This window comes from Microtus oregoni, unplaced genomic scaffold, assembly GCF_018167655.1.
Source record: "Microtus oregoni isolate MIOR12 unplaced genomic scaffold, Mior012 000048F_ref0000485, whole genome shotgun sequence".
In the NCBI taxonomy this organism is placed as follows: domain Eukaryota; kingdom Metazoa; phylum Chordata; class Mammalia; order Rodentia; family Cricetidae; genus Microtus; species Microtus oregoni.
This window is the reverse complement of record NW_024543222.1, coordinates 14,090,258-14,106,107: the sequence shown is the minus strand read 5'-3', so window position 1 is coordinate 14,106,107 and position 15,850 is coordinate 14,090,258. Positions and strand designations below refer to the sequence as shown.

Genomic DNA, 15,850 nt, shown 5'->3' with positions numbered 1-15,850 from the left:
AAACTGTTGGTCCTCTCTGGCAGTCCATAAAAATATGCAGATACATTTTGGGTAATTCTAAAATCTTAGCATTGATGGGCCATGTTCTTGGTGCCTTGGCACTGGTGTATGAATTTGTTTAATTTAAAGAAATTGTTAAATACATGAAAGATATGATTGTTTAATGGTTTTGGTCATTTAAACATCTAGGGGTAAAAAGGACATAGTAACTGAAAGACAATGTTAGTAGTATTCTCATCTACTAATGAATTTTTAATCATAAACAGATTAATTTTTTCTTTTTATTTTTTTAAATATCAGTATACTTTTTTTTCAGCTACGCTGACAAATTATTCGGAAAACATGGAGCGTACAAAATATGTTGGGGAAAGTGGTAAAGAATTAGGATCTGGAGGAAACCTAAAACCATGGCAGTCTCAGAAATCCAGCATGGACTCCTGTCTGTATCGTGTAGATGAAAACATGACTGCCTCCACATACAGTCTGAATAAGATCCAAGAGAGGAATTTGGAAACGGTTTTATCCCAGTCAGTACAATCTATTCCTTTGTATCTCATGCCTCGACCAAATTCAGTAGCAGGTAAGTTGTGTTTTCTTTTTCTTGTTTAAGAATATTTTGCTGAATATGTAGTGAACAGAAATACGACCAGTCTTCCATTTGTGTTTCTGTACCTTATGCCTTTGAAACTAGGAGAAGGTTCATCTTTTTCATCAAGTGGTTTCCCAGTTCTCCTCCCAAGATTTGCAGAAACATATAACAAAATCAAAAAGAGGGCAAATAAACTAGTTAATCTTATTGTTTGTAAAAATTTTAAGGTCTTGGTGTGTAGCTGAGTGGTTTAGCATTTACGTCATATGCATAAGGTCTTGGATTCAGTTTCAAGTACTGCAACAAAAGTTTTAGTTTGAGGTTTTAACTTTTAAAACTTGAGTTTTAATAACCATTATTTAATTGGAGCATATTTTGGTAGTTTGAATATCAAAAATCATCATCCATCGTTTAAATGAGCAGGCAAGAAACTCAGCTTCTTTTTTCTCTCAGTTCAGTATTTTCACAAAACCTTTACAGGCTTAGTTTAGAAAGCCGGGTACCTTCATTTCCTAACTCAAACAAATGCCACTAGCAGGATCAGTCAAAAGAATGATACAGGAGGATAAGTAACTGGAATACCAAGTCTTTTTTTTTTTCCTCAGTAACTACACAGGAGTAATGTCAGGGATATTTTTAATACAGCTATGTTGCTATTCAATAATTCAAACCAGGAATTTACAAAAATAGCCATCCTGACATTTTCAAAATGTATCATCATCTGCACTTTGTCCAGACTACAAAATAAAAATTGTCTTTGCCTTTCCCTCTTCCTAATTAATGCCCGGACAGATCTATTTTGTGATATGGAATAATAAAACATTACCATCAGACTTACTTTCCAGGGATATTATTAGTTATGCAATCAGGTGTGGTGGTACTTACCTGTAGTTCTAGCATTCTGGGGATAGAGATAAAAAGGTCAGTAATTGAAGGCCATTCTCAGATACATAGTAAGTTTCATACCAGCATGAAGTACAAACACAAGACTCTATTGAAAAACAAACAATGAAATGATTCATTGTGTTGATGCTAGCTTCTTGCCACTCATTTTCTTTCTCTGCCTGTTCTTTTGGTTCTGACCTCTGGGGGAGAAAAAAATACCAGCACCTGTTACCAGGCATGATGATGAGGGAATGACTTATCTAGAAGATTCTTCACTTTTATATGGTGACAGCAAATTTTCTCTCTTAGGTCCTACTAAATATATTGATCTTTATTTAGATGTGGTGCCTCTCATATTGCAGCCTGTAGTGATGAGGCAAGCAGGCCATGTTCCGCCACCCAGCTAGCTTTACCCGAAATAATTACACAGAAACTGTATTCATTTAAAACACTGCCTGGCCCATTATCTCTAGCCTCTTCTTGGCTAACTCTCACATCTTAATTAACCCATTTTTAATAAATCTGTGTATCACCACATGATTGTGGCTTACCAGCAAGATTCTAGCCTACATCCATCTCTGGCCAGAGAGCTATGGCGTCTGCCACACTGCCTTTCTACCCAGCATCCTGTTCTGTCTACTCCACCTACCTAATTTTCTGTCCTATCAAAAGGCCAAGGCAGTTTCTTTATTTAACCAATGAAATCAACACAAAACAGAAGACCCTCCTACATCAGCAGCCAATTGTATATATTACTAACCCCTCTTCATGTTGCCTTGTGAAAGTTTGTATTCAAGGACCTGAAACTACTTTCAGCTACTCCTTTTTTCCTGAGTGATAAACTTACATTTCTGACCCTGAAGTTTTTTTTTTTATCTTCTTCCACCATCCAGGGTCATTAAGTAGAGTGAAGTATGAGATCCTTCATTGTCCATTATTATGAAATACCACATGCAGTCATAGCCACAAGATTAGAAGGATGGCATTGCCAAGCATTGATGGGATTGTGATGGATAAAATGACTGCATATTAATGGAGTATGTTATACATTGGTTTTCTTAAAGCTAAATATATATTACCTAAAACCTAGCGATTGTACTCAGAATGTCTGTGAAAAATAGGCGTTCACAAACAATATTGCTTACTGGTTGAAGAGCAGTCAGTTTTATTCCCATTGTTAATGGTGCTGCTTTGACCATGAGTGTATGAGTATGTAGACATGCATGTTTTCATTCCTCTTAGGTAGGTACTTAGGAGTGTACTTGCCCTTCATGTTAGATTTTGAATTTAACTTTTTAGGAATATGCCACATTATTTTACAAAGTATACCAACTTACTATGCCCTTTTACATTCCTAACTAGCAAGGTACTAGGGTTCCTGTTCCTCTATGTCCTTTCCATCATTGGCATTTGTTTTACCTTTATGATTATAATTAATGAATGTAAGGTGATATTTGATGATGGCCTTAATTTTCAATATGATAATGCTTAATAATACTGAACTTATTTTATGTACTTACTAGTACTTACACATTCTCTTTAGTGAAATTTCTACTCATACCTTTGGTATAGCTTTTGATTGAGTTGTCTGCCCTCTTACTGAATTTTAAATGTGTATATATATATATATATATATATATATATATATATAAAATTTTTCTAACTATAAACATGTGTTTGCAAATATTTTCCCCCTTTGATAATCATCTTTTAATTTTTGTTGATATATTGTAAAGCACAAAAGTTTTAATTTTGTTGAAGTCTATCAAAATTTTTAGTGGACATTGATCTTTGGTAATATCTTTTCTTCATTTCATTAGCAGGTGTATTGTTTATATTACATATTATAACACTAATCTCTCTGTCATTTGAGTTTGTTTTGATTCAAGGTTGGAGATTATTTCCTTCTTCTACATACTTTGTGTTCTCCCTTTCCCTTTCCTTCTTCTCATATTAAAACAAAATTCTATTATCCTTAATCGTTTTGCCAGGAGGTCAAAGCAGTGTCATTTTAAGTCTTTCTAGCTAACATAGCTCTTTGGCTTTTGAGAGAGGGCTGATCAGACAACTTTAAAGGAAAATGAAGACCAAATGAGATGGGTCAACTGGTATAGTCATTACTCTTGCCTAGTTAGATCCATAGAACCCTCTTGACAAAGGGAGAAAACCAAATGTCACAAGGTGACACATATGGACATATATAATTCACTCAATAAATAAATGGATAAAATTATAGGGAAACGTGAATATACCATTAGAGGCCAGATAGGATGACCCTGAAGAATTAGGCTCTTATACTGTTTAAATAGTGTGCATGACAATGACAAGATACTTTATCAGGTAATTCTTATAAGTGGTGCTGGACAAGGCTTACTGTTGCTTAGAGAGCAAGTCAGCAGTCAGACAATGGTTTGTTTCAGATTGTTTTCTGACTCTGGAAACCATGGTTTTATTTTTTTATTCATTTATTAAAGATTTCTGCCTCCTCCCCGCCACCGCCTTCCATTTCCCTCCCCCTCCCCCGATCAAGTCCCCCTCCCTCATCAGCTCAAAGAGCAATCAGGGTTCCGTGACGTGTGGGAAGTCCAAGGACCACCCACCTCCATCCAGGTCTAGTAAGGTGAGCATCCAAACTGCCTAGGCTCCCCCAAAGCCAGTACGTGCAGTAGGATCAAGAATGCTTCCACAGAGACAGGAAAATGAGCTGTGAACCAAATGAGTCATTTTCAAACATTGATAGACTGTAAATTTAAGATATTTCCAGAATGTAAGGAAATAAAGTTACTTCCATAGGGAATACCCTGCGAAGTATATAATGTATAAGAATCCAGTAACACCATGAAATCTGGTAATTAAAATAATATATCTAAATTAGTTTTCTTAGCTTTGAAGAGTCCCATCTTTACATTTTACCTCTGTCTATATACATATATGTTTTCATACACTTTTTAATGTGTACATAGAAATGTTTCTGCAAAGTGAGTAATGTAAACCTTGATGATCAAGAATAACTGAGAAGCTGGATGTGATAACACACACCTTAAATCCTAGTACTCAGGAAGCAGAGGCAGATGGATCTCTGAATTCAGAACCATACAGTACCAGTCTAGGACAGCAAGGGTTGCACAGAGAAACCTTGTCTCATAAAACAAAAAAAGTAACCGAGGTTTTCAAATAGGAAAAAGTCAAGTGTATTTATTCTTCTTTGTTTATCAAAATTCTAGTTTGTGTACAAAAGTTTCAGTCTATTTTTGTATCACTGTACTTTGCCCATCCTCATTCTTCATGAACCTCCTCGTCCCTGCCTCCCAGTGGTTTCTTGTGATCCCCAGAAATGGTCTCCTTCCTGCTTTCATAGAAAATATTTTTAATCAAGATTCTTCATAACAGAGGAAACACGCAATATTTGTCCCTCCCCTATCTTCTTCTCTTGTTCCCCACATGCTTATTCAATTGTCTTAAACATAGAAGCCCCTAGGAGTCATGTAAAGGGGGGATTAATATTAGAAATAAAAGCCTTTGTTCAAATACAACTTCTTAACTTCCCTTCTTTTTTAAACTTAGTATGAGTAATACAAAGAGATCAAATAATGTTGAATAACGGTGTAAAAAGCTACACTGACTGTGTAGTGTGATGGGTCACCTGTAAACTCAGCACTTAGGAGTCTGATATCGTTAATGGTCAGTTTGCACCAGGCTGGGAACACATTTAATAAAGTACTGTCTTTACTACAAAAAAAAAAAAGTTAAGATACCATTTGCACCAATTTTAAAACCTACAGTAGTAATCTCTTAAGTGATTCTTTCTATGTTATATATTTCTGCCCACTTTCGGAAGAGAATTACATTCTTTTGCATAAGTTCCCATGATGCTACACATCTGTAATCCCAGAACTTGGAAGGGGAAAGTGGGGCAAGAAGCAAGAAATAAAGCCATCTCCTCAGTTACCTTGTGAGTTGAGACTGACCTTGTCTAAAAATCAAAGAAAAGCTTAAGTAAAATAAAAACAAAATTATTCTATGAGACAAAGACCCTGTTTGGGGCTTTACAACCCTTTTTTTTTCTGGGACAGTAGAGTGAGCTCATATACAACTGTTCTTAACAGTAAATAACTTTAATTTTTTTAATCTTTTTACTTTTACTCCTAACATATATAGTATTATAATAACATATATATTATAAAATTCCTAAAATAATCATCTGTATTTTATCAACTGAAATATATGTTGGTCAAATAGATTAGCTGTATAGTTTTAGAAACGTGACTAACATAAATTAGGTTCTACATCCAAGGATAGTACTGTTTACTGGAATTATAAGACCTTTCATCTTGATGACTAGGGATATAGTGGAGAGGAAGTGCACTAGCCTTTCGAGTGGCAAAATGACCCAGGGTGACTTAGGACAGTCGGTAGCTTGGGTTTTTCCTGAAGTTGCTCAGTTTTCTAAATACAAATTTAGATTTCATATACCTTTAAATTAAAATTCTAAGCGATGAAAATTTTAAAGTCTGAGTTTCGTGGCATGCCTAGTTTGAGTTGTTGTTGTATATTTGTTTTTAAGCTTTGCGTTGGAAGGAAGTGACTATTGTGGATCTGTGGTTGCATGGCTGGAATTATCAACCGGCTGTCAGTGGTCATCTTTGGTGTCTTAAAATGAGATTGGCAATGAATTGGAAGCATGCAAGTGTCTGCAGCAGCTGTTGTTGTGCGTTGTGTGGGAAAGAGGGTTCTATTGGAAAAATACAAACAAACTCTTAAAAATGTTATCTCTCCATCCATTTGTTAGTACTTGGAGCAGCACAGTTTTCTAAGAAAAGATCTTTTGGCCATTTGAACTTCTTCTGTTGAGAATTCTCTGTTCAGATCAGTGCCCCATTTTTTAATTGGGTTAATTAGCATTTTAAAGTCTAGTTTCTTGAGTTCTTTATATATTTTGGAGATCAGACCTTTGTCTGTTGCGGGGTTGGTAAAGATCTTCTCCCAGTCAGTGGGTTGCCTTTTTGTCTTAGTGACAGTGTCCTTTGCTGGACTGAGCTCCCAAAGTCCCAATGAGGAACAGAAGGAGGGAGAACATGAGCAAAGAAGTCAGGACCACAAGGGGTGCACCCACCCACAGAGACAGTGGGGCTGATCTATTGGAGCTCACCAAGGCCAGCTGGACTGTGACTGAAAAAGCATGGGATAAAACCGGACTCTCTGAATATGGTGGACAATGAGGGCTGCTGAGAAGCCAAGGACAATGGCACTGGGTTTTGATCCTACTTCATGTCCTGGCTTTGTGGGAGCCTAGCCAGTTTGGATGTTCACCTTCCTAGACCAGGATGGAGAGGGGGAGGACTTTGGACTTTCCACAGGGCAGGGAACCCTGACTGCTCTTCAGACTGGAGAGGGAGGGGGAGAGGAGTGGGGGGAGGGGGAGAGGAGTGGGGGGAGTGGGGGAGGAGTGGGAGGCTAGGAGGAGGCGGAAATTTTTTTTCTCAATAAAAAAAAAAGAAAAGAAAAGATCTTAAGCAAGTAAATGCAGATTTCAAATCTAAGGGGATATAAATGAATCTGATTAAAAACTATGATGAAGATTTTGTAGAAAATCAAAAGGGGCTTTTCAGCAGTCAGAATAATGACTTTATTTGTATAAATATAGCAAAGTGGCTTCTGCCCAAATATGGGAAACAAAAGTTTCCCTGCAGCCTCCATCCGTGTTCTAGCTCAGCAAGAGCGATAACTGTATCCCTATGGTCTGTTTCCATTAGTGACAACTGACATAAGAAGAAATAACTAAATAGGCGTCTAAAATCAGTATGGCAGATTTCTGAAATGCTCTTACCAAATGTTGTCTGCTGGGTGGTTTTTGTTTTTTGTTTGTTTCTGTCCAAAATATATCTAAGCTATATTCACTTTTTAAAGAATGCTTTTATTTGTTAAATGCTTTACAAGTATTGGTCTTTAGCTATTTCAATCTAATAAAAATCTAATTTTAAAATAGGTTTTCTCTCTTTTTCCTATTCCCTCTTCCTCTGCTGAAAGCACAGTTTTTAAATGACAGGATTTATTGACTTCCTTTTAGATGTTTTTCTTTTACTTAAAAATTTTTATTGTAGATTTATTTTTTCTATTTCCTCATATTGCTTGAATTTATGTAATTATTTTTTATATTTGCCAAGTGTTCACTAGACATTATAATACTAATTTAACCTGATAAAATTATCTCAGAAGTATTTGCCAGTATACTTTCAAAGTAAGAGTGACATTATGAATGGGAATGTATTTGTCCTTACAGAGCTCTCAAGAGTCTTTATAGAGGAGGATGGTATTATTGTTATAGTTATCTTCAAAGTTACCCAAAGGCACAATGTTAATTTGCTTATTAATTAATTGTTTAAATATTACCTTAAGCTCAAGATACAGGTATTAAGCCAGGAGATGGTGGTGCATACCTTTAATCCCAGCACTTGGGAGGCAGAGGCAGATGGGGTCTCTGTGAGTTCGAGACCAGCCTGATCTACAAAGTGAGTTCCAGGACAGCAAGGGCTGTTACAAAAGAGAAACCCTGTCTTCAAAACAAAACAAAAAGATACAGATTTAAGTGTATAATATTTAGTCATTGCTCAGGCATTTATTGAGCATGAACTATTCAAAGCACTGTTCAGAGCACTTAATTGTCATCTGTTGGAAAACAAAGATCCTATCCCCATGAAGCTTACTTTGTAGTTGGAAAAAATAAACATAATAAATAATTTACATAATATGATAAGTGGTGCTCTTTCAAAAAAAGTAAAATCAGCATCAGCATTATCTGAGGAAAGATCTGTACATCACCAGGCCAAGCATATTCAGTGGTGTCAAGTATTAAAACAAAGGTGATAGGGTTGAGGCTAGAGCCAGCAGATCACTAAATGTAAGGAGGGCAACACTGAGCATTATGCTCAGGACACTTAGTTCATTGTCTGAAGAAATAGGATAATCAAAAATAAATCAGATGTTACCACTTGGTCTAAACAACCTAGTACATAAGTAGTATGGAGACACGCCTATAAACACCAGCAGTTGAGAAGTGGAGGCAAGAAGGTTGGGAGTTCAAAGCCACCCTCAACTTAGTGAATTGAGGCCTACCAGGGCTCATGATTTGACTGGGAGATCAGTCAGAGAAGCAGAGAAAGTATAACCAGAGTACCTTCTGACAAAGGGAGAGAGGTAAGATTGACACATTATGACAAAAAGTTTTCTCAGAAAATTACTTGGGTTGGAGATGCTTCAAGTGGCAGGGTCGAAGAGTTTGATGTAATCCCGTTTGGTTCCTTGTACTTCTGTTTTGAGTTTTCTACAAAAACCCTTCTCCATCAGGGTTGCTCCATTTTGCTTTTGAGTGATTTCCTAGTTTGGGAACCTTGCCGTGTTTTCATTCACATGGTGAGTAATGAGTGTTCTCCCTGCTTGTGCACTTCCACTTCCCAGCACCACTACTGAAGAAATTTCCTTTCCCTGGTGTATATTCTTAGCACTTTTGCTAAAAATTAGTTACTTGTAGAGATACTTTTTTCAATCTTTATTCTGCTCCTCTGACTCCTATGAATCTATTTTTATGCCAAAACATGTAACGTTGATTACTAGAGCTTCATAGGGTTTTGAAGTCAGGTAGTATGTTTTCTGTGAAGAATTTTGATAAGGATTCAGTGAATCTATAGATCACTTTAGTAGTGTGGACATTTTTAACCGTATCCATTCTTCTAATGTGTGAGCACAGGATGTCCTTCCAATTTTGCAGTCCTTTTTAGTTTCTTTTATGTTAGTTTCTCATTGTAGAGCTTTTTTATCCCTTTATTTTAAAATTTAGTCCTAGATATTTCACTTACTGCTTTTGAGTCTTTTTTAAATGAGATTGATTTTTTATTTCTTTTTTTTTAGAATATTTGCTACTTAATGCATCAAAACACTACTTTAAGTTTTTTTATATATAAGATTGTATAAACATACAGCTCCAGGCCAGTCTACAGATAGAGCTCCAGGCCACCCAAGGCTACATTGAGACCTTATCTCAAAAAAAAAAAAAAGTGGCAAAAATATTAAGACTGTGTTGACATTTTTACTGTCGATTTTGTTTTTAACATATTAATAAGTATTATTGCCTAAGGTTAGTCACCACAAACAGCTTTCCTATGACCTATATTTTCTGTCCATGGGCTTGTTTCCTTAAGCTGAGAAAATTCCAGGCTTTTTCCTTTACCCCTTTTGCTTCCTCTTTTACTCATTTATAATCAAGTATCACATAAGGTGATTTATGTTACTAGTAGTAAAAGTGGCTTGTAAAACTTTCAAGGCAAACCACTATGTCATTTGTCTTTGGTTTTCATTGCTATAATAAAGCACCACGACCAAAAGCAGCTTGAGGAGGAGAGGGCTTATTTCATCTTTACAGCTCTCAGGTCACATTCCAGGAACACAAGTTAGGAACTGAAACAGAAGGTGTGAAGGAATGCTGCCTACTGGTTTGCTCAGTTTGTTTTCTTATACACCCCTCCTCAACACCACCTGTCCAGGGGTAGCACCACCCACAGTGGGCGGGGATGTCATACATCAATTATTAATAAGAAAATGTTCTACAGGTTTGCCTACAGGCAATCTGATGGAAGTGTTTTCTCAACTGAGGTTCCTCTTCCCAATAACATATGCTTGTGACAACTAGCACATCATCTTCTGTAAATCTCACCTGTAATAGAATTTCTCACCCAGAAAGAAAGGAAAATCGTTGCAAAACATTTGAGGCCCAGCAGTCATGAAGAGATAATCCTTGGGCTTTCTTCCCTTCTGCCACATTTATGCTAATCTTCAGTGATAAGTTGGTAGCTGTGTTTTCTTGCAATAAAACCAATATTTTATTTTAAACACTTATTTTCAAAAGCTAAGTTGTTTAAACCACTATCTAGAACTTACTGAAGTAATAATTTTAGGCCTTTCTAGTTTGTTTCTGTTCTCTATTTGAATATGAAATGTATTTCTCTGTTAATATCATAGAACCTCCCTTGGCAAGTGATAAGATCTGTGAGGTTCTATCTTAAAAAATCAGGTAGAATGAAATTTCAATTTTCTTTTAAATACTTGGGGGTTTTGTTGTTGTTTTATTTTTTTTTTTGGTCTTTTGTTTGTTTGGTTTTGGTTTTCAAGACAGTATTTCTATGTGTAGCTTTGGAGCCTGTCCTGGAACTCACTCTGCAGACCAGGCTGGCCTCAAACTCACAGAAATCTGCCTGCCTCTGCCTCCAAAATGCTGGGATTAAAGGTGTGCACCACCACCACCTGGCTAATACTTAGTTTCTTAAAGGCATAAAATAAGTGAATTATATATTGTTCGGGAGAGGGTTATTTTTTGCTGGTGTAAGCTTTGAGTCAAAGGTATGGATGATAGCAACTAGATTTTTTTAAAGTTTTCTAAACTTATGCATGATAACTATATTTTTTTCTGTCTTGTTAGCTACCAGCTCTGCCCACTTGGAGGATCTTGCTTACCTGGATGAGCAGAGACATACTCCTTTGAGAACTTCTCTTCGAATGCCAAGACAGAGTATGGGTGGAATTCGTACACAGCAGGATCTAAGAGGTCAGAATACAGAGGGCTGTAGTGGTGCCTGAGAACAAGTGAAAATGGATAATTTTCAAAGTCTTTATTCTCCTATCCCCAAACTTGATCTTCCTTTTAAGACGTGAGATGATCTAGTTTAATATGTAACTAGATAGTTCCACAGATAGATTGTACTCATAGAAGTGTGTTGTCATTTTGGAAGAAACCAAATGAAAAGAGCTGGTAGTGGTAGAGGAAAGAACCTTCCTTAAGGTCCTGGAATTCAGAAGTAACTCTGACCAACTTTAGTCCTAGAGGTATTATTGGAGGTAAACTGTGTTTTACTATAGAATTACTCTCATTTTTATTCTAATGACCATTTCTAGTAACATGTAATAATTCCTTTTCATGGTGTTTCAGATAGTGCTGGCAACATATAACCAACATCCTTTCACTCACTTAAGCGCTCTATTAGAGTTACTTTTCTCATTTTTATGGCAGAGTACACAGCATTTTCAGGATGGAAGTGCTTATTGTAGCTCACAGTTGGAGGATATAGTTTATCATAGCAAGGAAATCGTGTCAGCAGGAACACAAGGCAACTGATCCCACTGCATCTGTAGTCAGGAAGCAAAGAAACGTGAATGACAGTGCTCAAATTCACACTCTCTTTATTCAGTCTGGGACCTCACCCCATGAAATGGTACTGTACACATTCAGGGTGAGTCTTCCCTCCCTAGTTAAGCCTTTCTGGAAATGTCTTTATGGACACTCCTCATAGGTATATTTCTATGCTGATTCTAAATCCATTCAAGTTGATATCATAAAGATTAACCATCACAGGAACCTATTTCTTTGCCTTCTCTGTGGCAGTGTACATGCTATAAAAGAAATGTAGTCTTTCATTTTGTTATGAAAATAATATCACTGAGGAGACTCCTCTGTTCTCTGTGTCACTTTGCTCAAAATGAACCCTCTCTGATAGCTTTTAACAAATAACATTCCTCAGATATCTAGCAATCTATAGCTCAAGCATTCTTTTTATTTTTTAGCTTATTTTCTTATTGCTTTTGTCCTGTATCCTACCCTAAGCAGTTCAGTGACACATGCATTTCTCACACAGGAAAGAACTTACTCATGCAGGGACTGCTCATTCTGGAAACCATTTTCTTCATAGCTTTTCAGTAATGGCTAAACAAATAAAAGACTGATTTATTACAATTGCTTTATTGCAATATGTTACCATAGTCACATTAACAGTAGTTAATAGTATTTTAGTTTGGCTCCTTATCTTTCTCATAGTATTTATTATTTCTATAGTTTACCATATACTAGTTGCTTGGTATATTCAGTTTTGTATTACCCCCCTAGAAAACGGAATTATTGGCCAGCAAGGCAAAATGGCTCAGCAGATAAAGGGTGCTGACCAGCAAGCCTGACAATCTAAGATTGACTCCTGGGACTCACATGATAGGAGAACTGACTCTCCGACTTTCACACATGCATGAACACACTGAATGTCTTCAGAAAGAAAATGGAACTGTGTCAAGCACTTACTTTAGAATGTTTATACCCAAAGCTTCAACAAGTTTAATGAGAAGAAAAATTTATTTGTTCCAGGACCTCAGTGCACAGAAATGTTGAATAAAATTGAGTGCAACTACTTATCTGACTAGATCTTCAGGTTCGTTTGCAAATCTGCCACACTGACATCACCTTGTATTTCATTACTGGAAAAATAACAGCATTTCATTTTCTCATTTTCTAAGCCTAGGTGTACTACATAGGAAAAAATGACAGATTTCAGCTCTGGTAATTTAGGGTCTCCTTAATACTGAGTCCTAGTATTTGATATCACATACATGCTTCTAGTATCTAAAGACTTAATAAGATTTTGGTTATACAAAATCTTATCAATTCTGGTGAGATTGATATTTACATGCAGATATCAATTATATCTTGATTATAACAAAGATTTTTAATTAAATAATTGAGCTTCAGCCTGAACATTCAAATAATAAAAGTGCATCCAAAGATTGATGAGAAAAGAAAGCAAACTTGGACAGATTATAGACCTTCTTAGCAAGGCTTTATGACTTAACAGTTATTATAACTCAAACTTTTCACTTCATTTTAGGCACATAACCAGATTGTTTTCCTGACATCATTTTCGAAAGCTTGTTACATTGTGTTTTATTTAAAAACATACAAATTGCAGTCAGATTTCAGTTTGAAATCTACTTTTTCTGATTATAGTTGAAGTAAAACTACCTTGTTCCCAAAAAAACAATAAAATGATTGTAAACGATTTTAGTATTATGTATTCCTAGAGGCCAGTAAGATGGCACAGCAGATAAAAACACTTAATCCTCAGGCCTGGTGACCTGAGTTCAATCGTGGAGACCCACAGATAAGGAGAGAGCTGACTCCTGCAAGCTGTCCTCTGACCTTCACCCCACTCATTGTGGCACATACTTTACAAAAATAACTAAATATTTCCAGCTTATAATACATGTGTGTAAGTGTGCATGCATGCACTCACACTCACACACACATTTTCAAGTATTATTAAGTTTTATGACCAGGCTTTGGTTTGGTTTGGCTGCTCTGGAAACTGAACCTAGAGCTTTACACATGGCCACTGAGCCGCATATCCAGTCCTATACAGTAGGGTTTTGTTCTGTTTGGATATGTATGAGTGTGGACGTATGTACACATGTATGCAGGTGCCCACTGAGGCCAGCAAAGGATTTTAGATCCCCTATAGCTGAAGTTATTGGAGATTGTGAGCTGCTTGATGTGGGTGCTCAGAACTGAAGTCCAGTCCTCTAGAAGAACAGCAGACATTTTTAACCACTGAACCATCTCTTCAGCCCTGAAATAGTTTTTTTTAACCACAATTCTAGTGTCATATAGTGCTAAGTCTTTAAAGATGTATACTGTGCACCTATAGTGTATCCAGTGGTAATTAACTGTATTGGCTAACTGATTTCAAGCGTAAAGCCAGCCTGTAATATGTCCACTAGGTATAGTCTATATTGGCTATACTCTTAGATTGTGAAGAATTCCATAAAGCTTTTATTTATATGACTTGAGGTAGTATTTACCATTTTATAAACAAATATGTCAGATACTAGTTTTAGCTGTTAAATATAATAGTAGGTTTTTTAAGTAATAGAGATTATTAAAGTATCTGTATATTCAGGGCTGGAAAGGTGGCTTAGTAGTTAATAGCACTTATTGCTTTTACAGAAAAACAAGTTTGTTTCCCAGCACCCACTTGATGACTCACAACCTTCCATAACTCTACTTCCAAAGGACCTAGTACCCTCTTTTGATCACTGCAGGCAGTAGGCATACACATGGTATGCATATATACATGCAGCAAAAAAAAATCACCCCTCATATACATCAAATAAATTAAATAAATGTTTTTAATTTTATGAATAATGTGACTTGTTACATGATAACATCAAGAAGGTGTAAAAAGTTTCATGTAGTTGTGAAAAGCTGACTTGGTAAAAGGAAAGTAACCTCTTTTTTGGTTTTTTGAGACAGGGTTTTTCTGTAGCTTTGGAGCCTGTTCTGGAACTACCTCTTGTAGACCAGGTTGGCCTCGAACTCACAGAGATCCACCTGCCTCTGCCTCCCCAGTGCTGGGATTAAAAGCATGCGCTGTCATCACCAACCAGCCAAAAGTAACCTCTTAATGTCATGAGAATAGCTTCAATTTTAAGGCACCAAACATGTCTTGGAAAACCCAGGGGTTCCCAGACTCTTTAATAAACAGCTTAGAGAACATCATTGTAATTGAAGATAAATGTTATATCTCAAGAATTTTATGGTCTGTTTACAGAAATGCAAAAGAGGGAATGTTTTGAGAGATTGAAGATGTTAGAAATTGCCTATGATCATGGTTTATGAATAGATAGAGTTCATTTAAAAATTACCTTAGCAGTAACTAAATTGTTTAATCATAATAGTTGTGTTTTGACTACTGGCACGAAAGTTATTAGGGTAATCTGAGCTAGAATTTTTGGATCTTCAAGTAAGTCACATTTTTAACATTGGCTTCATTAGTGAAAAGCCCTTTTCTTTTTTAATACAGCTGTTCTGACCAACTGTTCTATAAAACTGATGTTTCCAGAAACTAAGCCCAACAGTAGAGAGGAAAGTCACACAAGTACACTGACCAGAGTCGCTTTGAAGCAAGATAGCAGATTCCTAGGTATCTCTTGCTCAAAAGTTTAAACTCAAATTTTGAAGTAGTCATAAAAGGTGGTATTCTAGCGCAGAGTCCATGACTGCTAGCCTGCGCTTAAAGCCTGTCTTTAAAATATTGTTAAATTGAATTAACTTTATAAAACTTTTTAACTGAAGGTTGTATAATTACTTAAGAGTTTTATTTTTTTATTTAGTCACTATTGTATTAATATAGGATTATGCTAGAAAATAAACTGAAACGTCTTCCTCCTTTTGACTACCTTAATGAAGTAAGTCTTTCATGCCATGGGAAAAGCAGAAATTATGTTTGCTACCTATTGGAAGGAAAAAACATGTAATTTTTCAGATAGAAGTAATACAATACATCGTTTGATAGAACATCAAAAGGGAGTTAAATATACAATATAAATGTTAGCATAATAACTTTAGATAATAGTTGCTTTTGGTAAATTAATGGAAAATTATTAGTGATAAGACCCTAACCTGCCTATTGTTAAATTATAATCATACTGTTTTGCTTGAAGAGATTACATGTTACTAATTAAAGCTTCATTTCTCAATATTTGTTGGTTTCCTTGGGCCCTTTAATAAATCTC

General features: G+C 36.0%; 1 protein-coding gene across 10 annotated transcripts in view; it reads left to right on the top strand.

Moving 5' to 3' along the window:
• Tanc2 (tetratricopeptide repeat, ankyrin repeat and coiled-coil containing 2) overlaps positions 1–15,850 on the top strand; it is a 331,636-nt gene that overhangs the window by 198,580 nt on the left and 117,206 nt on the right. For all 10 annotated transcript variants that reach the window (XM_041635617.1, XM_041635621.1, XM_041635620.1 and 7 more), the window contains 2 exons: positions 317–580; positions 10,944–11,069. In XM_041635617.1, the coding sequence (XP_041491551.1) occupies positions 317–580; positions 10,944–11,069 (390 nt within the window). The remainder of the gene's footprint in view (positions 1–316; positions 581–10,943; positions 11,070–15,850) is intronic.